At 43.8% G+C, this 22,147-nt stretch overlaps 1 protein-coding gene across 1 annotated transcript in view; it reads left to right on the forward strand.

Moving 5' to 3' along the window:
- The first annotated feature begins 5,461 nt into the window (after positions 1-5,461).
- ADAM10 (ADAM metallopeptidase domain 10) overlaps positions 5,462-22,147 on the forward strand; it is a 54,889-nt gene continuing 38,203 nt past the window's right edge. The window contains exon 1 of the mRNA XM_061595951.1: positions 5,462-5,998. Coding sequence (XP_061451935.1) covers positions 5,944-5,998 — 55 coding nt within the window. The 5' untranslated portion in view covers positions 5,462-5,943. The remainder of the gene's footprint in view (positions 5,999-22,147) is intronic.

A 22,147-nucleotide genomic window follows, 5' to 3' on the forward strand; every position in this document is an offset into this window, starting at 1 on the left:
TGCGTGGCGCGCATGCGTGTGGCGCATGAGGACAGGAGGCGCGGCTTGGTGGGAAGCGTGTACAAAGCCGGGCGGGGCCATTACTTTGCCGGGGGGAGGTTCTTCAGGGCCGCTGGCCGACGCCCGCCGGCAGTCCAGAGGGACACCCCAGGCCAGAGTTTCAGCCCGCCTTACCGGCTCTCTGCGCCTGTAGGCTTGCTTAGGTTTTTCTCTTTTTAACCGATTAGCATTTATCGATTTTTTTTTACATTTTTAGGGATACTTTCTGTCGATTTGTTTCTTTTTCTTGTATACCAGCTTGATATGCTTGGATGAAAGTCTGGATTACAAATATATAACTAATAAATAGATCATAATTTATGTTTATTTGATTTTAAAGTCCTTACACGAAAGCTATCACGACTCCAAGCACATGGCCATGACACAAATTTGAAAATGGCACGTTTATACGCATTGATGCTCCTTCACAAATTCAGATTTCACTACTAGTTTTTCAAAAAACAAAACAAAAAAAAACAATGGAGGGAAATGGGCAGAACAGGGCCCAAGGAGAAAGGCTGAGGGTCACAGGACTGTTCTTATCCAGCTTGTTCTTGTTATGTGCCTTCCAGCTGATTAAGACTTATGGCGACCCTATGAATCAGTGACTTCCAAGAGCATGTCATGAACCACCCTGTTCAGATCTTGTAAATTCAGGTCTGTGGCTTCCTTTACATCTCTTGTTTGGCCTTCCTCTTTTTCTACTCCCTTCTGTTTTTCCCTGCATTATTGTCTTTTCTAGTGAATCATGTCTTCTCATGATGTGTCCAAAGTATGATAACCTCAGTTTCATCATTTTAGCTTCTAGTGATAGTTCTGGTTTAATTTGTTCTAACACACAATTATTTGTCTTTTTTGCAGTCCAAGGTATGCACAAAGCACTTGTTGTGGAAAAAACAAAGAGTCTGACCACATTAATATAGAACGCTATGCAGATGGCTCTTGGATTTTTCCAACTCTCCTACAACACCACATTTCAAACGAGTTGATTTTTCTCTTACCCGCTTTTTTCACTGTCCAACTTTCATATCCATACATAGAGCTAATACCATGGTCTGAATAATCCTGACTTTAGTGTTCAGTGATACATCTTTGCATTTGAGGACCTGTTCTAGTTCTCTCATAGCTGCCCTCCCCAGTCCTAGCTTTCTCCTGATTTCTTGACTGTTGTTAATGACTGTACCGAGGTATTGATAATCCTTGACAAGTTCAATGTCCTCGTTGTCAACTATAAAGTTACATAAATCTCCTGTTGTCATTACTTTAGTCTTCTTGACATTCAGCTGTAGTCCTCTTTTGTGCTTTCCTCTTTAACTTTCAACAGCATTCATTTCAAATCATTTCTGGTTTCTGCTAGCAGTATGGTATCATCTGCATATCTTTAATTACTGATATTTCTCCCTCCAATTTTCACACCTCCTTCATCTTGGTCCAATCCCGCTTTCCATACGATATGTTCTGCTATAAACAAATAGGGTAATAAAATACACCCGTCTCACACCCTTTCCGATGGGGAACCAATTGGTTTTTCCATATTCTGTCCTTGCAGTAACCTCTTGGCCAGAGTATAGGTTGCACAACAGGACAATCAGATGCTATGGCACCCCATTTCAAAGCATGCCATAGTTTTTCAGGCCTCTGTGGTGCAGAGTGGTAAGCGGCGGTAACACAGCTGAAGCTCTGCTCACGTCCAGAGTTCGATTCCAACGGAAGGAGGAAGACAAATCTCCAGTAAAAGGGGTCGAGGTCCACTCAGCCTTCCATCCATCCGTGGTCGGTAAAATGAGTACCCGGCATATGCTGGGGGGTAAAGAAAGGCCAGGGAAGGAACTGGTAATCCCACCCCATATATACGGTCTGCCTAGTAAATGTTGCAAGACATCACCCTAAGAGTTGGAAACGACTCGCACTATAAGTGCGGGGACACCTTTACCTTTACACAGTCAAAGGCTTTGCTGTAATCTACAAAGCACAGGGTGATTTCCTTCTGAAATTCCTTGGTCCTTTCCATTATCCAACGTATGTTTGCAATGTGATCTCTGGTGCCTCTTCCCTTTCTAAATCCAGCTTGGACGTCTGGCATTTCTCGCTCCATATATGGTAAGAGCCTTTGTTGTAGAATCTTGAGCATTACTTGCCTGGGATATTAAGGCAATAATTCGATAATTACTGCCTTCCCTGGGATCCCTTTCTTTGGAATTGGGACATCCGGCTAGACACCATGATTAGTAGTCATGTTGGTTCTTGGTTTATCAATTGTATTAATTTTGTTTTATGATAGTTTTGTGAATGTATATACTGGAGACAGTCCCTTTGTGCACACCTATTTTTATTCATTTATTTATAAAAGTATTTCTATTCCGCCTTCTTGCAAAACATCAGGGTAGTGCACAGCAACATAAAAACATTTAAAAGCAATACAAAACAATCACTAAAATTACTGCCATCCATAGAGCCCAGCTCATTGTCACTGGATAAAGACCTGACAGGAGAGTGGTTGCTCAACTTCCTCTTTAATTTCCTCCCTTTTCCTTGCCCTCCTCTTCATTTGTTGTCTGTCACTGGTGGGTGTAAGATCCTTTGGGCAGGGACTTCTGTTTGTGTAAACCTACAACAGGGTGCTGAAGGAACAACATGATGGCAGTGGTATAGTGATAAATTCTGAAGTACAGGTGTCTTCATGGCAGCCCCCATAGCCATACCCATTCTGACTGTGGAACAAGAATAAGCTCTTGACCAATGCAGCTATAATAGTTTCCGTAATTTCCCCCCTACTTCCCTTTGGTTAACATCCGCTTTTGTGTTCTGGTGGACACAAAAGCTTGTGACATAAAAGGGGTCAGAATAAAGGGATTTGCAAATCTTTCAAAATAAAAGTGGCAACTTAGCCCCTTAGCCATGCATGTTAATATAACTTCTCTCTCCTTCTGCTGGGTTTATTTGGTGGGTTTCTCTCTGAGAAAAGCTTGTTTCTAAGGCATGAAGAGGATTTGCAAATAGTGCCTCAGCAGGTTACATCCTTGTTCCTCTTCCAAAATAAGTGGCAAGGCCGTGTCCCTGCTCCCACTACACCTATACATAAAGGAATTTTTAAAATACACACAAGGAAAGTCAGAAACGTTTTGTTTTCAACTTCATGTGTTCTCTGGAAACAGCTGTTTCCCTTATGCAGCCATAAAGGACGCTGTTGTTCAGAGGCCCTTTTGTGTCAACAATACAGTGCTTTCCACATCACAGTTTGAAAGAAAGCCTTTGAAGTTGTGTAACTTGCTTTGAAGAACACAATTTCTCTGTTTCCCCCCAAAGTGCCAACTATGTGCATACACACATGGCCGAAGTATTTGAAACTATCAAAATATCACAGCCATTGAGTAAAGTCCAAAGTCACATACATCAACTTGTCCATTGGTCTGGTCCATTGTCCATCCAGAGCTGACAGCAATGTAAGGAAAGCCCTGGAGCTGGATCAGGCCAATGGCCCATCTAGTCCAGCATCCTGTTCTTACAGTGGCCAACCAAAATGCAGCTCTGACTGCCACACACAGCAGCTACACTGTAGACATCTGTAAATCCTTGCAGGTGCCAGAGGAATGTCAGACACCAGGGCTCAAATGATGCCTCTCAAAAGAGAACACATTTTCACACCACAGTGTTCGAAGACACACACTATATGGATTTTTATTACTATATTTGTAGCCCACCGTTCCTCTAAGGAAGTCAAAGTGGTTACATGATTCTTCTCCTCTCCATTTTATCCTCACAACAACTCTGAGGTAGTTTGGTTGAAAGATAATGACTGGTGTCAATCTACTGGTGCTAAAATGCCAAGTTCTCATTGTTCAGACAGACCACATCACACAAACGAACCAGTCCTGTCTATTGCTGCTGTCCCATACCACGTGCCTCTAATTCTCTCCATCTACCGCCAGCTATATTCAGACTTTCTTGGTGCTAGGCTGCAACCACTGGGACAAAGAGAACTTCCCACAGTGCCACTCAACCTGTCCAGCTGCCCTCACAAACTATTCCTTGCTACCGCCACATCCACAATCTTAATACTGTCTCCTCCAGGCAGTCTGCACCCACACCTTGTTGAAGTGAAGCATGTTTCCTTTCTGGCACACAAAGCTGTCCACTCCCTACCAGATTTTCTAAGGTATGAGGAGCAAGGGTCCAAGACACAAGTGGAGGCACAAACCCAGCCAGGTACCTTGTCCGCACTCTCAGGCCCCAACAACTGAAACTCATCCAATGACATCTGACAAGCAAGCATCCCAGTCACCTCAACAGGATCATCTTCACCAATGGTGGAGCCAAAATCCTGGAGAAAAATATCAATTTTATGCTCAAAATGCTTTGCAAAATGTAGCAGCGGACAACATCACAGTGTACATGGATTGAGATTTATTAGATTTTCCTGGTTTATAAGAACCCTAAAAATATAGTTTAGTGTGCCCCCATGTTCTACTATTTCTTTTTTGTATATAATGTTTTATTGATTTTCCAAATAAAATTTACAATATGATGTAACAGAGGTTTTTGTTGTTTCTTGTAAGAGGGTAATACACACATTGTAGTTAATTGAGAACATACATCTTTTACACAAATGTCAACTTCAATACAGCTACTTTCTACTATTTCAGTAAAATTTCACACCGCTAGTCAGTATTTGTAGCTTCCAGTCTGGATGTGTGTTCTTGGTTCACTGACTACATTTTATCTGCCCGTCTGTGTCCACTGGGTGTCCACACAACTCTTACTGAAAAGAGACCGTGCGGATCTTCGGAGGGTCCATTTCGCGTGAAGCGTTTCTGCCCCGGGCCCTGCGGGAAGGGCGTGCGGGAGACGGAGGTAGACGAGCCTGCAGGCAGGCCGCGACAGACGCCGCTTTCCCCTCCTCGCATCCACCGGCGGGGCTATTTGCGTCCCGCTGCTCGAAAGGGAGCTGCGCTGGGGCTGCGGCGGGCGCCGGTCCGGTCCACACAGCCTTTCCCTCCGGAAGAGAAGAGGGACGCAAGCCGGGAAACCTGCGCGAGGCTCTCCAGGAAAGATCCAAGGTCGGAAGGCCCTCTGCGAGGCCTTTCAGCCCTCCCTGCGGGGCGGCGGCAGATAACGCGACGATCCTCCCCAGAAGGCTAAACCGCGACGGCAAAATGCCCCGGCCGCGACCTGGGCGCCACCCTTCCCCTTCAAGGAAGGGAGAGAGGAAGAACCGCGCCCCTCACGTCTGCCGTGGGGGATATATTGCGCATGCGCGGGCAGGCTACGGCCACGCGCGAAAGCTAACAACAACAACGCCCCCTCCCAGGGCCACGTGATAGCAGAGAGGCGGGATCTGGGCGATGCTGGGCGGGAGGGGCAGAGGGAGAGAGAGAGGAAGGAAGGAAGCACGAGCTAACAAGAGTCGAAGGGGCGTGGCCCCCCAACCGTGGGCGGGCCCGATTCAGCCACGCCTCTCCAAGCCGTCGCCTGGAGCTTGCGTCGCTGCCACGCCTCCTCTGAGTGGCTGGGACCGACGCGGGAGCGCGCGCGCACGCACAGGGGGCCGAAAGCGGATAGCGTAGGGAGAGGAGGAGGCAGGGGCGAGAGAGGAAAGCGAGTCGGTGAGGTGCGCGCGTGCGCTGACTGGATTCTGAGGCGAGCGAGCGAGCGAGCGAGCGAGCTTCTTCCCAGATACTTTCGGTGGGCGCCGGAGGCGAGGCCGGCGAGAGGAGGCGGCGGCGACGACGGGGAGAAGGGAAGAGAAAGCGGCGGCGTTGGCGTTCAGCTCCTCCTTCCCTCTTTCCTTCCTCCGGCCGGGGCGGATGTTTTGTGGGTAGGAGGAAGGACAGGAGAGGCGGCCGGCTGGCTGGCTGGCTGGCTGGCTGGCAGGCGGCAGGCGGCAGGCGGCGGGGCCTGGCGAAGATGGTGCTGCTGAGGGTCCTCGTCCTGCTTTGCTCCTGGGCGGCCGAAGCCGGAGGTAAGGCGAGGCAAGGCCGCGTCGGAGGAGGAGGAGGAGGAGGAGGAGGGGGGGGACGACGACGACGACGAAGAATTGTTCTCCTTCCTTCCCCCGCCTCGGGAGCCAGCCAGACACGGCCCCTTCCTACCCGGGAGCAGCTCTTCTTAGAGCCCCGGGGGACGGCGTCTCGCCTCTCAGCCTCTGGGCCTCTCGGCCGTCCCACCACCCTAATAGCAGCTTTATTTTAACCCCCACCCCCGTTTTGTGTTTCCAATTGTTGGATTGCGGCCCGTTTTGAAGAGCGGGGGGGGGAGGGTAAAGGGAGAGAGGAGAACAGCCTCGCTTCTTCTCACCGCGCTTCTGCTCCTCCTCGCCACACTTCATTTATTCAGATCTCTATCCGGCCTTTCTATTAAGAAGGGTATCTCTTCTCTCCCTCCATCCCACGCACCCCTCCCGCTGCTTACCTAAAGCAATAAATTGTCGTTATGAGAAGTATCAACTGTATACTGTGCATATTCTGTACACCGTGGAAATGTGCCCATTTGGCCCGTTCAAAAAAATCCACAGTTGGATAATACTATTTTAGAACCAGTCAAAATGTCACAAAAGTGTGGCAGTTTTTTGAGTTTTTCAGAACTCTTCTCCAGGCAAGATGTTCCACAAAGCGGAGGGGGGATATTAATAGTCCAAAAATTAGGCTGATGTTGCAGCCATGAGGTCAGCTTGGAAACTCCAAGGTGGAGATTGCAGGCTGAATAAGTCTCTGTTATAATGACACACGGAGGGGGCTATTTCTCCCCACTACCCTTACCCATTGTACACACAGTATTGCTCTGGTGGGGTTATGGGATACTATACACCCTGAATATAACTGTTTAGGATATGGTATTAGAGAATATTGTCATCTGTGTCTCAAATAACACCCCATCTCATCGGGTCCCTCCTCCAGTCTCACTGTTTGACTGAGATTTCCCCTCATCTTCTTGTTGCCTCAAATGAATAAAGCAAGGAGGAGGGTGTATGAAAGAGGCACTCACACCAAGTATGGGATGGTTTCCAGGGAGGGTGTTTTTTTTTTTTTTTACTTCCCGGTGTGCTATCGATATTTCTGTTGTCACATGGCTTGATTCTGATCCAGTTGGGCAGCAAGTTGAAAGATCTGGATGAGCTAGAAAACAGCACACTCTACCACTTTCATCCAAGGGTATGCTGCAAGCACCTTCAAGAAGGAGTAGGCCTTCTGAAAGTTGCATATTGTATTCAACAACCCATATCTAGGGAGTGATATATTAAATGGGTTTCCAAAGCAGGGTGGGGTAATTTCGAGAGGAGGAAGTGCATGGGATTTCCTAAAATGCTATTCATAGTGGCAGTTTGTGTGCTTGTTTTGCTTTCTCTTGTGCTGGTACTCTATTTGTGGTTCACGATCCATGTTTTGAACAAGCTGAATAATTTTGCTCAGTGAATGCAATGCTTGTGGGTAGGGCCTTTAATTTTGATCCAAATAAATACAGCATGGAGTGGATACATAGGAAGTGTCTCTGGACTGTGGCCATCTCTTTATGCCCAACATTAATAAAGTTTTAAAAAGCCCCTAGTGCATTTATGGTGGCATAAGTTTTTTTGGATCTGATCCTAATGAAGGGGGCTGTTACTGTGGTGAAAGCTTCCTTAGACTAACTGCTCAATCTTAAGAAGTCGTATTGAATCCAGTGGGTTTTACTCCCCGTTAAGTGCGGTTAGGATTGCAGCCTGATCTATTTGACTTTAAGATACCATGGGGCTTCTTGGTGTGTTTGCTTTAACTACACTAGAATTTGATGTCATGGAAGGCACAATGTGTGAACCAATTTATAAATGTAAGGCAGTCCTATTTTGTTCTGTTACTGAAGTCTTAGTTTTTCTTCGCTCTTTGACAAACATTGAAGTCAGGATAATTTTGTGTGATTATTATAGCAAAAAGCAAAAGCAGTCTTTAAAAGGCAGATTGTGGTGCAAATGTTTTTGGACTAGAGCCTGATGAAGTGGGATTTAGTTCACCAAAGGTATGTCACAAGAAATGTAAGATGCCATGAGACACCATTGTTTTTTTCTCGCAAACAGCAAAACTTTTCATATTTGGAAGGGTGACTAGGTGCGGTCTTGGTGAGGTAATCGAACTTAGTTACAAGCAGCTGTTATCAGGAAGCACAGAAGGGCGTAAACAGGATGAAATAAGAACTGATAAGCAAACTGGTTTAATTTCTCACAGGTTACAATTTCTTGTTTTTACTATTTAGAAGCTTACGCCTTACATGAATGCTTGATTCTTGTGGTTTTAATTTTTTTTATCTGAAAACAGTTGCATAGAAAATCAGAAGGAAAACTTTATTAAATCCTGTGTAGTAGGAGAGCGGTCACTCCTTTTTACATAACCTGTGCAGTACATTTGGTTTCAGCCAGGAAACTGACTTTTGGAAAGCTTCTGTTTAAAGGTAATCTACTTGTAAATTTTACAGAGTTCATGCAGAAGCTTTTGTGAGTTAAATAATTACTTATCTTGGAAATGAACTGCCTTCAAGTTGATCCTGACTTAAGGTGACCCTATGAATAAGGTTTTCATGGTAAGCAGTATTCAGAGGAGGTTTACCATTGCCTTCCTCGGAGGCTGAGAGGCAGAGAGGCAGAGACTGGCCCAAGGTCACCCAGTGAGCTTCATGACTATGTGGGAATTCAAACCCTGGTCTCCCAGGTTGTAGTCCAGCACCTTAACTGCTACAGCACACTGGCTCTCTAATTACTCATATTAGAATACCCTAAATAGATAAAGTCTGTGCCGACCTAAAGTTGCAAACTTATTTCTAAACAGTAATGTTTCTGGTTGGGCTGCAAACTCATCAAATGATTGATCAAGCACTTCAAACTAATGTAGTTATCACCCCTCTGATCTTTATTTAAATAATAGGTATTTCAAGCTTCAGTATTTTTTCTAGAAACCCCCCATTGGGGTTAGTGTATTTAAGTGTATGAGAATGTGCAGTCTTAAGTATACTGAAAATAAACTTTGTATCTATCAAAACACATTTGAAAGCTATCTCTTCAAGGTCTGAAACTAGTCTTGAGACCATATAACCTGTGCTGCTGAGATAAGGTTAATAGAATGGTAGTTTCAGTTTCACCTTTTCCAATAATATATAATAAACTTTAATTCACTGTTCCTATAAGAGAGAGTCCAAGATAGCAGTCTTCTATGTGTGTTTTGTTATTTTTTCAGCCTTTCCACTCTCCGGTATACTTCTAAAATTGATATAAAAACTAGTTTTAAACCCAGAACCTAGTTCAGGATTGGGGACTTAAGAACATAAGAAGAGCCTGCTGGATCAGGCCAGTGGCCCATCCTGTTCTCACAGTGGCCAACCAGGTGCCTGGGGGAAGCCTGCAAGCAGGACCCGAGTGCAAAAACACTCTCCCCTCCTGAGGCTTCCGGCAACTGGTTTTCAGAAGCATGCTGCCTCTGACTAGGGTGGCAGAGCACAGCCATCATGGCTAGTAGCCATTGATAGCCCTGTCCTCCATGAATTTGTCTAATCTTCTTTTAAAGCCGTCCAAGCTGGTGGCCATTACTGCATCTTGTGGGAGCAAATTCCATAGTTTAACTATGCACTGAGTAAAGAAGTACTTCCTTTTGTCTGTCCTGAATCTTCCAACATTCAGCTTCTTTGAATGTCCACGAGTTCTAGTATTATGAGAGAGGGAGAAGAACTTTTCTCTATCCACTTTCTCAATGCCATGCATCATTTTATACACTTCTATCATGTCTCCTCTGACCCGCCTTTTCTCTAAACTAAAAAGCCCCAAATGCTGCAACCTTTCCTCGTAAGGGAGTCGCTCCATCCCCTTGATCATTCTGGTTGCCCTCTTCTGAACCTTTTCCAACTCTATAATATCCTTTTTTTTGAGATGAGGCAACCAGAACTGTACACAGTATTCCAAATGCGGCCGCACCATAGATTTATACAACGGCATTATGATATCGGCTGTTTTATTTTCAATACCTTTCCTAATTATCGCTAGCATGGAATTTGCCTTTTTCACAGCTGCCGCACACTGGGTCGACATTTTCATTGTGCTGTCCACTACAACCCCGAGGTCTCTCTCCTGGTCGGTCACCGCCAGTTCAGACCCCATGAGCGTATATGTGAAATTAAGATTTTTTGCTCCAATATGCATAATTTTACACTTGTTTATATTGAATTGCATTTGCCATTTTTCTGCCCATTCACTCAGTTTGGAGAGGTCTTTTTGGAGCTCTTCGCAATCCCTTTTTGTTTTAACAACCCTGAACAATTTAGTGTCATCAGCAAACTTGGCCACTTGACTGCTCACTCCTAATTCTAGGTCATTAATGAACAAGTTGAAAAGTACAGGTCCCAATACCGATCCTTGAGGGACTCCACTTTCTACAGCTCTCCATTGGGAGAACTGTCCGTTTATTCCTACTCTCTGCTTTCTGCTTCTTAACCAATTTCTTATCCACAAGAGGACCTCTCCTCTTATTCCATGACTGCTAAGCTTCCTCAGAAGCCTTTGGTGAGGTACCTTGTCAAACGCTTTTTGAAAGTCTAAGTACACTATGTCCACTGGATCACCTCTATCTATATGCTTGTTGACACTCTCAAAGAATTCTAATAGGTTACTGAGACAGGACTTTCCCTTGCAGAAGCCATGCTGGCTCTGCTTCAGCAAGGCTTGTTCTTCTATGTGCTTAGTTAATCTAGCTTTAATAATACTTTCTACCAGTTTTCCAGGGACAGAAGTTAAGCTAACTGGCCTGTAATTTCCGGGATCCCCTCTGGATCCCTTTTTGAAGATTGGCGTTACATTTGCCACTTTCCAGTCCTCAGGCACGGAGGAGAACCCGAGGGACAAGTTACATATTTTAGTTAGCAGATCAGCAATTTCACCTTTGAGTTCTTTGAGAACTCTCGGGTGGATGCCATCCGGGCCCGGTGATTTGTCAGTTTTTATATTGTCCATTAAGCTTAGAACTTCCTCTCTCATTACCACTATTTGTCTCAGTTCCTCAGAATCCCTTCCTGCAAATGTTAGTTCAGGTTCAGGGATCTGCCCTATATCTTCCACTGTGAAGACAGATGCAAAGAATTCATTTAGCTTCTCTGCAATCTCCTTATCGTTCTTTAGTACACCTTTGACTCCCTTATCATCCAAGGGTCCAATTGTCTCCCTAGATGGTCTCCTGCTTTGAATGTATTTATAGAATTTTTTGTTGTTGGTTTTTATGTTGTTAGCAATGTGCTCCTCAAATTCTTTTTTAGCATCCCTTATTGTCTTCTTGCATTTCTTTTGCCAGAGTTTGTGTTCTTTTTTATTTTCTTCATTCGGACAAGACTTCCATTTTCTGAAGGAAGACTTTTTGCCTCTAAGAGCTTCCTTGACTTTGCTCGTTAACCATGCTGGCATCTTCTTGGCCCTGGCGGTACCTTTTCTGATCTGCGGTATGCACTCCAGTTGAGCTTCTAATATAGTGTTTTTAAACAACTTCCAAGCATTTTCGAGTGATGTGACCCTCTGGACTTTGTTTTTCAGCTTTCTTTTTACCAATCCCCTCATTTTTGTGAAGTTTCCTCTTTTGAAGTCAAATGTGACCGTGTTGGATTTTCTTGGCAATTGGCCAGTTACATGTATGTTTAATTTAATAGCACTATGGTCACTGCTCCCAGTCAGTTCAACAACACTTACATCTCGCACCAGGTCCCGGTCCCCACTGAGGATCAAGTCCAGGGTTGCCGTCCCTCTGGTCGGTTCCATGACCAACTGGTCTAGGAAATAGTCATTTAGAATATCTAGAAACTTTGTTTCTTTGTCATGACTGGAACACATATGCAGCCAGTCTATGTCCAGGTAGTTGAAGTCACCCATTACTACCACATTTCCTAGTTTGGATGCTTCTTCAATTTCATATCTCATCTCCAGGTCTCCCTGAGCATTTTGATCAGGGGGACGATAGATCGTTCCCAGTATTAAGTCCCTCCTGGGGCATGGTATCACCACCCACAACGATTCTGTGGAGGAGTCTGCCTCTTTTGGGGTTTCGAGCTTGCTGGATTCAATGCCTTCTTTCACGTATAGAGCGACTCCGCCACCAATACGTCCTTCCCTGTCCTTCCGATATAGTTTATATCCAGGGATAACCGTATCCCACTGGTTTTCTCCATTCCACCAGGTCTCCGTTATGCTCACTATATCAATGCTCTCCTCTAAGACCAAGCACTCCAGTTCTCCCATCTTGGTTCACAGGCTCCTAGCATTAGCGTACAGGCACTTGTAAGCAGTGTCTCTCTTGAAGTGTCTTTGGCACTTGTGGTTAGGCCTGTGGTAATTTTGCTCTTCTGAATTTATATCCTGTGCCCCTGCTCTCACAATGCCTACTTCTAGGCCTACCCCTTTTAAAATTTCATCATTTCTTTGGTTTTTATCCCAGGGGGGAGGTTTATTCCGAACCGGACCTTTCTCAGCTCCTGTCGGGTTTCCCCCCTCAGTCAGTTTAAAAGCTGCTCTGCCACCTTTTTAATTTTAAGTGCCAGCAGTCTGGTTCCATTCTGGTTCAAGTGGAGCCCGTCCCTTTTGTACAGGCCCGGCTTGTCCCAAAATGTTCCCCAGTGCCTAACAAATCCAAACCCTTCCACCCGACACCATCGTCTCATCCACGCATTGAGACTGCGAAGCTGGGCCTGTCTGGCTGGTCCTGCGTGTGGAACCGGTAGCATTTCAGAGAAAGCCACGTTGGAGGTCCTGGCTTTCAGCATCCTACCTAGCAACCTAAATTTTGCTTCCAGGACCTCACGGCTGCATTTCCCCATGTCGTTGGTGCCAACGTGCACCACGACCACCGACTCCTTCCCAGCACTGTCTACCAAACTATCTAAACGACGGGCGATATCCGCAACCTTCGCACCAGGCAGGCAAAACACCTTGCGGTCTACACGCCCATCACACACCCCACTGTCTATGTTCCTAATGATCGAATCACCCACTACAAGATCCCTCCACCCCCTGGAGATATATCCTCGGCACGAGAGGATAGCTGCTCATACCCCAAGGAATGGGTCCCTTCTAAGGGATCGTTTCCCTCTTCCTCAGCTGGATGCTCTCCTTCCCCGAGACCATCGTTCTCCATGATAGCAGGAGAGCTATCATCGTTGGAGTGGGACACAGCTATAACGTCCCTGAAGGCCTCCTCCACACACCTCTCTGCCTCTCTCAGCTTTTCCAGGTCCGCCACCTTGGCCTCAAGGAAATGAAGTCGTTCCCGGAGAGCCAGGAGCTCATTGCACCGAGAGCATACCCACGACTTCTGTCCAACAGGCAAATAGTCGTACATGCTGCAGGCGGTGCAAAACACTGGAAAGCCCCCACACCCCTGCTGGCTTCTTACCTGCATAGTTTTGTTTAAGGTTTATTACGTCAATGGGTTGGAGACTGCAGTTTAGTTGAGGTCAGGGAACAGACGGGCAGAGTGGGGGGCCCTGGCCTCCTCGCCCTGCTGCTGAACTAGCTCTGCTGCTTAACTCGCCTTGACACTTTGTCAGCTGGGGCTCCCTCTAGCTCGTGGAGCAGGCTCCCTCGCTAGGGTGCTCTGACTTTATATGTGTGGCTGGTTCCTCCCAGCTACTGCTGCCAGCCAATGATGTGTTACTTGAGGCTGATGGCTATCAGCTGGGGCTTAACTCTTTAGTATTCTCTCAGGCTTCCTTCCTGAGCGAGGGGCGGGGCTGTTTAAGCTTTTGGCTGCTTTTAATCTCAGCAAGGGGCTGCGCCTTCCAGGCAAGTCTTTTGTGTTTGTTGTTTTCCCACCTAGAACAGCTGGTCCCCCAGATGGTGATGGAATCTATCATCCTGACTATTCCCGAGGCTGCTGGAGCTGATGAGAGTTGGAGTTAAGAGCTCCTCTGACCTAATCAAAGCTTACACCTTGTACAATTCAAAGTGAATGTTGGAACTTTCAATTCTTTTGAGTTGATTAGGGAGCAATTCCCCCCCCCAAGCCATGAAGCTCACTGGGTGATCTTGGGCCAGTCACCGCCTCTCAGCCTCAGAGGAAGGCAATGGTAAACCACCTCTGAATACCCCTTACCATGAAAACCCTATTCAGAGGGTTGCCATAAGTCTGAATTGACTTGAAGGCAGTCCATTTCATTTTTTAGGGAGCAATTCAGTAAGTCAGGCCATGCTTACAACTACTTCAGTATTTTACTTTGAAAATGATATATTCCAGTTCAACATGCTGGCCCCTTCAGATATTCACCTAAACTTTGACTTGGGTGATCTGAAACTATCCTTGGCACTATCTTCTCCTTTCTTTCTGTGTGCATGAGAAAGAGTGAAAGCTTCTGCTTATACTCAAAAAAATAACAGTTTTGCATTACATTACATCTCGGGGAACTTGCTTAAACAAAGTCAGTGTAAGCAAATCAAGATCAAAACATTGGTCTTGATATTGAGCTACTAATTAGGAAGTAATCAGTTCAGATTTCACCTCTACTATGAACTCACTATGTGGCTTTCGGCAAGCTACTCTTTCAGCCTCAGCTTCCCTATCTGTAATATGAGCAATCATAGAATGGTAGAGTTGGAAGAGGCCTATAAGGCCATCAAGTCCACTCCCTTCCCAATGCAGGAATCCAACTTAAAGCATACCTGACAGGTGGCTGTCCAGCTGCCTCTTGAATGCCTCCAGTGTTGGAGAGCCCACCACATCCCCAAATAATTGGTTTCGTTGACGTACTGCTCTAACAGTTAGGAAGTTTTTCCTGATGTTCAGCTGAAATCTGGTTTCCTGTAACTTGAGCCCATGAATCCATGTCCTGCACTCTGAGATGACTGAGAACAGATCCTGGCCCTCCCCTGTATGTGACAACCTTTCCAGTATTTGAAGAGTGCTATCATATCTCCCCTCAGTCCTCTCTTCTCAAGGCTAAACCTCTCCTCATAGAGCTTTGTTTCCTATCCTGTGATCATCCTTGTTACCCTCCTCTGAACCTTTTCCAGTTTGTCTGCATCCTTCTTGAAGTGTGGTGTCCAGAACTGGATGCAGTACTCAATATGAGGTCTAACCAGTGCTAAATAGGAAGGAACTGGTGCTTCCCTTGATTTGGAAGCTATACTTCTGTTAATACAATGTGAAATAGCATTTGCCTTTTTTACAGCTACATTGCACTGTTGGCTCATATTCAGCTTGTGATCAACAATTCCAAGATAATTCTCACATGTAGTATTGCTGAGCCAAGTATCTCCCATCTTATAACTGTGCATTTGGTTTCTTTTTTCCTAAATGTGGAACTTTGCACTTCTCCCTGTTAAAGTTTCGTTCTGTTTTCAGCCCAATGCTCCAGCCTGTCAAGGTCCCTTTGAATTTTGTTTCTGTCTTCCATGGTATTAGCTGTGCCCCCCAATTTTGTATCATCTTCAAATTTGATAACCATGCTCTGTACCTCATCTAAGTCGTTAATAAAAATGTTGAAGAGCACTGGGCCCAGGACTGAGCCCTGTGGTACCCAACTTGATACTTCCGCCCAGTTTGAGAAGGAACCATTGACAAGCACTCTTTGAGTACAGTTCTGGAGCCAACTGTGGATCCACCTGATAGTTGTTCCAGCCAGCCCACATTTAGTTAGCTTGTCCAAACCCCACAGATATCAGCAAAGGTTGCCAGTTTCTGTGCAGTTGCTTTGCGTTGCAGAAGAACTTTGTTAAACCGATAGCTAATTTGATGACTAGGATCCAATTTTAATGAGATCTTATGCTGTGTGCTGTGTTGTAATGAATTATCTCTGTTTTTATCTTGTACACTTTTTATGCTGGTCTACGACTGTGATAATAAATGAATTGAATTGAATAATCAGAATATCATGGGGTGCTTTGTCAAAAGCTTTGCTGAAGTTGATATATACTATGTCCACAGCATTCCCACAGTCTACCAGGAAGGTTACCTGATCATAAAATGAGTTAAGATTAGTTTGGCAGGATTTGTTCTTGACAAATCCATGTTGGCTTCTAGTAATCACTGCATTGTTTTCAAGGTGCTTACAGACTGACCACTTTATAACCTGCTCCAGAATTTTCTCAGGGGTCAGTGTCAGGCTGGCTCATCTGTAGCTCCCGGGTTCCTCCTATTTGCCCCTTTTTAAGATATGGACAACATTATCCCTCCTCCAGTCATCTGGCATTTCACCCATCCTTCATGATTTTACAAAGATAATAGGTAGTGGTCTAATAATAACTTATAAACATGTAAAATAGAACTGTGGTTGTTCTAAAGTGAAAGCAAAAGCTTTCATTCACTTGCACATACAGGAGGAGGAGAAGAGGGGGAGCATAAGCACGAGGCTTTACTGCAGCTTATTTCTTTTTTTTATCATTAATTTTTATTCAAATTTTCAAAGACAAAAAACAAAACAAAACAAAAATAATTAAACAATAAAATAAAATGTTGACTTCCGATTTGTCGCAGATCAGTTATAGGTCTACAAAATATAACAATCCTGTCTCTTAAATTATATTATAAAATCACTTTCCTCCAGTAGTTATCTTAATTAATCATCAAATCTCATAAACATTACTTTATTCTTTCCACAAAAAGTCAAAGAGAGGTTTCAATTCCTTGAGAGATATATCTTTCAATTTTTCTCCAAATAAACATGTCGATTAATCCATCTCGTTCAAATCTGTTAGGTCCAATAATTTCAATAGCCATTCTTCCATTATCAATATTAATTCCATCTTCCATCTTCAATAATCCTGTTAAGTCCAGTAATTTCAGTAGCCATTCTTCCATTATCAATAATCCTGTTAATTCCAGTAATTTCAGTAGCCATTCTTCCATTATCAGTATCCCATAATAATCTTGTTGTCATAGCCATAGTCCAAATAAACATATAGATTAATCCATCTCATCAAACCTGTTAGATCCAATAATTTCAATAGCCATTCTTCCATTATCAATATTAATTCCATCTTCCATCTTCAATAGTCCTGTTCAGTCCAGTAATTTCTGTATCCATTCTTCCATTATCAGTATCCCATATTAATCTTGCTGTCATAGCCATAGTCATATAATAAGAGTCTGATGGGAATTTCCTTTATCACAAATATTTCCTTGCCATCAATTCTGAATATGTTGCTGAAATATTGTTGTAAAGTTATATCTCTGTTCTTCTTTTTTACAAAATGCACTGGCTCATCTCTTGAGAATTTTTCCATTGTCACATATCTAGTTAATTCCATAGATTTTTTCTATGTCAAGCTCCATCACATCATTCCAGTCCAGAAAATTATCCAAGACATTGATAACTTTATCTCTAATATCTTCATTAATTTCTTCAGAGACAACGTTGAATTCCAAACAGTAAAATTTGTTTCTAATATCCATAAACTCCAGATCTTTTTCCAATTCCACATTTGTTCCAATCTCCAGGGCTTGTATCTTCCCTTTAATTTTTCTTTTCTCATCTCTAATCTCATCAATCTCCTCTTTCACAAGATCCCCTATTTCTTTAAGCTCCTGCGTCATTTTGCCTAATTCAATTTTCATCTCCTGTCTACCCTGTCTCAGGGTTTGTTTCGTTATCTCAATCTCATCCATTATTTTCTGAAACATAATTTCTTCCATGGTCTCAGCCACTTTCCTGATTGCCATTCTTAAAACCACGAAAACAAAAATTATTTCAGCCACAATTGGGTTAATATTCCAGGCTTGATGACATCACAGTGTAGACAGTACAGCCTGCCTTATCTCTTATTTGTTCAGGAATACAAAACAAATTTAGTTCCCAGCTTCAAAACAGTTAGTGGCGTCGTGAACAAGTAGATTCGTCAAAATGAAATAGACCAAAAAGAAAATAGTCCCGGACATATAATACTCCAAAGTTCATAAATCAAATTTATTTATTTTTTCCCTCCTCGAAATAGAAATCCCTCTTCCGTTTGTATCTTTAGAATGCACTTCCAGGCCAGCTTTTTGCAATAAAAACAAAGATAAGCTTTTTCAATTTCTTTCCTCCTTAATTTCGTGAATAAAAGAGAAGAGTTATAACTCACCCAGAAATTCTTTATAGCTGATTCATTGACAAATCTCTTTTTGCTGCAACGATTTAAACCAAGTGAAAAAAAAATAGAAAGAAGGATGCTTGCCTATTAAAGTCCGTTTTTCTTTGAAGAAAAGATAAACGTGTTGCTCAATCAGTTAGAGCTTGTTGGAAGTCCGTCCAGCATTTGCTGGCTGAACCTTCTCTCATAAATTAATGAAATCCAGTCCTCCCAACAAAAACAGGCTTTTGTGGTTAATCTCTACGTTTCTCCCTGCCCGGGAGAAAATCTTTACCAGTCAAAAAGAACGTTCTGACTGATTTTAAAACTGAAAAAGCTTCTTCTGAGACGAGAGCTCGTCTCAAAAAGCAGGCACAAGCGAAGTCACCCTTCCCGGAAGTCCTACTGCAGCTTATTTCTGACCACTGTAGTGTAAAGCCAGTGTGGTGTAGTGGTTAAGGTATTGCACTATGACCCGGGAGACCAGCGTTCGAATCCCCACACAGCCATGAAGCTCGCTGGGTAACCTTGGGCCAGTCACTGCCTCTGAGCCTCAGAGGGAAGCAATGGTAAAATCACCTCTGAATACCGCTTGCCATGAAAACCCTATTCAGAGGGTCGTCTTAAGTCAGAATCTACTTGAAGGCAGTTCATTTCCATTTTTCCATAGTGTAAAGGGTTGTATTTACTGCCATCCACCAAGAATATGAGATTGTTTGACTTCGTGGCTAGGAAATATTAACGCCTAGAAACATGCAAACTTTCAAGACAAGGCCATTCATTGGGGCATTTCCTCAATTTGAGCTCAGAATGGAAACCCATCTGTTAGCAATGCAGGCAATCAGCAAAGTAATTATGTGATCCAACAGCTTGCGTATTCTTTCAACCACAGACATCTGCAAGAATTGCTGCTAGGTGCAGATTGGGCGGTTGGGTGTGCTCCTGATCTTAAGTACTAGTGTATATTAAGGTTGGATATTGATAGAAGCAAGACTTGGTGGGAACCCTGGCTCTTGTTTCCTTGCTTGGAAGGACCTCAGGTTTGGGTGGCTTGGAGCATAGTAGATGCTCTTGCTGATTACGTGAATCTGGGAGTAGTCATGTACCTGCTTGTTAAGCTTCTAGGACTATCTTAAATATGACTCTGTACCAAAAATGTACAGGAAATATTGCCAGTTTGTGAAGTGTTTGGGCATGTGCTTTCTAAAAAAAATTCCTCTTTATGTATTCACTTCTCCAGTAGTTGTTAAAGTAAGCCTCTTTGGGTCTGCTTAATGAAAAATCAGGCCAGCTTCTCATTTGTTCTTTTGTTTGTTGGTTTCTGGGGATCATGAGTGGGAGAGTACTATTGTGCTCAGGTCCTTCTTGTGGGATTCTCATGGGCATCTCTTTAGCTGCAGTGGAAGTAGACTGCAGAACTAGATAGGTCTTTGGTCCGCTCTAGCAAGGCTGTTAAGTTCTTATGATGTCAAGTTGAAAACAAATAACACTACCACTATTATTTCCAACTATCACAAGCAAATGGGCTTTCATCTTGCCTGTTTATTTCTTTAAGAACAGGGATGGCTGCTTGCAGCCTGATTTCATGTGAATGGCAAGGAAGGAAATAATTGGGGTAAAGGGAGTGACTGAGAAAGGGAAATGGAGGAGGGAAAAAAAGGAGTGCCTCTGGATTTGCCCACCATTTATATGTAGCTCCAGACCCATATTACCCCCGAGGGAGTATGGTTATCAGGAAAAAAAGGTGCCCTACCCCTACTTTAGAGCAAGGAATGAAGTCTTCCAGTTGCTGAGAGGATATTTTTCTCCCGAGTCTTGGTAATCTACATTTGTACAGGCAAATTCAACTAATACTTACTGAACTTCTGGTTACTTTGTGTTAGTCATTATAATTATAGTTGTGGCCTTGGAAAAGGGAGGAAGGGATCATTGACATACTCGGTATGAAGGGCCAAGTTGCAGGTTGTTTTGCCTTCCAGCTAAATAAGTTTTCAAAGTAAGCAGTTGTCAAAATACACTTGAGATATGGTGGACAAGTTTCTATAAGTTGAGTATTAAGGAATTTGCAATGTCATCTGATACAGGATTGTATTTCAAGATAAATCTGACACATAACTTGCATCTTATGCCTGCATTTTCAAGAAATGTAATGTCCATTGTACGAAATGAAAATACAAAGTGATCCGCAGCAGTAATTAGGCTTGTTAAAATCTTCAGCACTTCAAAAATTCTAGGAGTACATAAGCCTCCAACAAGATAGGAATGGCAAGAGATTGCTGTATTTGCTAAAACAGTTATGAAATGGATCTTTCTTCTCTCACTGATGCCACACCTCAAGAGCATGTTGCTGCTTTCAGATAGCAACATAACCTCTTCCGTCATGTAGGTGAAGCTTTGGTATAAGGTTAGAGTGTTTATCCCAGCCAGCCATCCCTAACCTGTGGCTCTCCAGGTATTTTGACTACAACTCCCATCATTCTTGATGATTTGTCATATTGGCTAGGGCCAATAGAGGTTCTTGTCAAAAATAACTGGAGAGCATCAGGTTGGGGAGGCTTATCTAGAGGAAAGCATTGCAAGAGTGGAAGCAGTTGTAAATGAAGGATCTTCCTTCAACTACCCACATTTTGCAAGATTGGGAGATGGGAGAGGTAACTACAGTGGAAAGTCTGTTTTACCCTCTTCCTTTGCTGCCACTCTTTTTCCTCTCTCCACCATCAATAGTTGTGTTACACCATTTCATAAGCTTATAGCGTAGTCAGCATAGTGGCATACTTTGCAGAGTAATGAGTGCAAAGGCAGATTCCCTACCCAAGTGAGGAAGATGAAAAGGGAAAGAAAGGAATTGGGAGGGATGAATTTGATCATGGCCTGTTGCACATTAGGCCTTGTTTCAGTTGGGTCTCAGGGCTTAAGCTGTCCTTCCCCAAACTGGTGCCCTCTAGATGTTTTGGAGTTGTAGTCAAAACGCATTTGGAAGGTACAAGATTGGTGGGGGGAGGTGGATTAAACCAAACATGGAGAATCTGAGTTTGGGGGGGCAGGGAGACAGATAGCACAGTGTAGGTGTTCTTGAAGTTTCAGCCAATAGATAGTGGGTGGCTGAGGGTAGAGGAACAAAGGTTGAGGTCTAATTGTGAGTAAGGAAAGAAAGGTGGGGCACTGCTGTGGTGAGCTTCAGAGAAAAAGAATGGGCTTGTGCTGAATACAAAAGAGGAAGAGACACTTAATTAGGAGTTTGAGGGAGGGGCTTTACATGGTTGAGTGAGTTGAGTGGGAATTGTGGTTAGAGGCATTGCAGAGTTGCTGCCATCAGATCAAAGGCCATCTGCATTAGAGTCCCACTTCTGGGATGTGCATTTTGTGAGAATCCTTGAAGGTGATCTTTCTGACTCCACCAAGTAATGAGAAAAGAAATCTTCCGGGTCCCACTGGTCTTTTATTCAGATGGAGGATTCAGCTGCTCCTAGAACTCCCGAAACCTCTGCTGCAAGTGGTCAGGGCGAGGTCTTGTCCCAAATTCAGTTCCAGCTTGCGTCATCATGAAAGAAGCCCAGCCCTGATTTGCTGGTCCCCCTCCCCCATTTTTGGGTTTGGATGTGCACCATCCTGAATCAGTGGATGTTCAAGATTGTTTGTCAAGAGATAGTCCTTGGAATGTTGGCTTGCCATCTCACTTTTTATAGGTGTATTTGCTCACATTTGCCCAAGATCTGTTTTTATCTTCCAGAAAGAAAGAAAGAAAATATTTTTCATTTTATTAGTTTTGTAAGTTTTAGTCTTACAAATATTAAACGTACATTTGCAGTTTTGTTGCTAAATGCTCGTTAGGAAATAAACCTGGAAAAGTCCCAGATAACAGGCTGCCCTATTGACTCCCAATCATTGTCTTCCATAAGAGCAGTAACAACATCCCCTTCAGAGGCCCACACAGGCTTGGTTGAGGGCAAGCGTGAGTACCATTGAGTGCTGACTGCGGCAGCTGTAAGACTGTGGAATGGCAGTGGAACAGGCCCATGATGGGCATAGATCATTTGTATTGCAGACAGCATCAGTGGCAAAGAGGAATGAGGAGTAATG

The sequence above is a fragment of the Rhineura floridana genome, chromosome 14 (assembly GCF_030035675.1).
Source record: "Rhineura floridana isolate rRhiFlo1 chromosome 14, rRhiFlo1.hap2, whole genome shotgun sequence".
Classification (NCBI taxonomy): domain Eukaryota; kingdom Metazoa; phylum Chordata; class Lepidosauria; order Squamata; family Rhineuridae; genus Rhineura; species Rhineura floridana.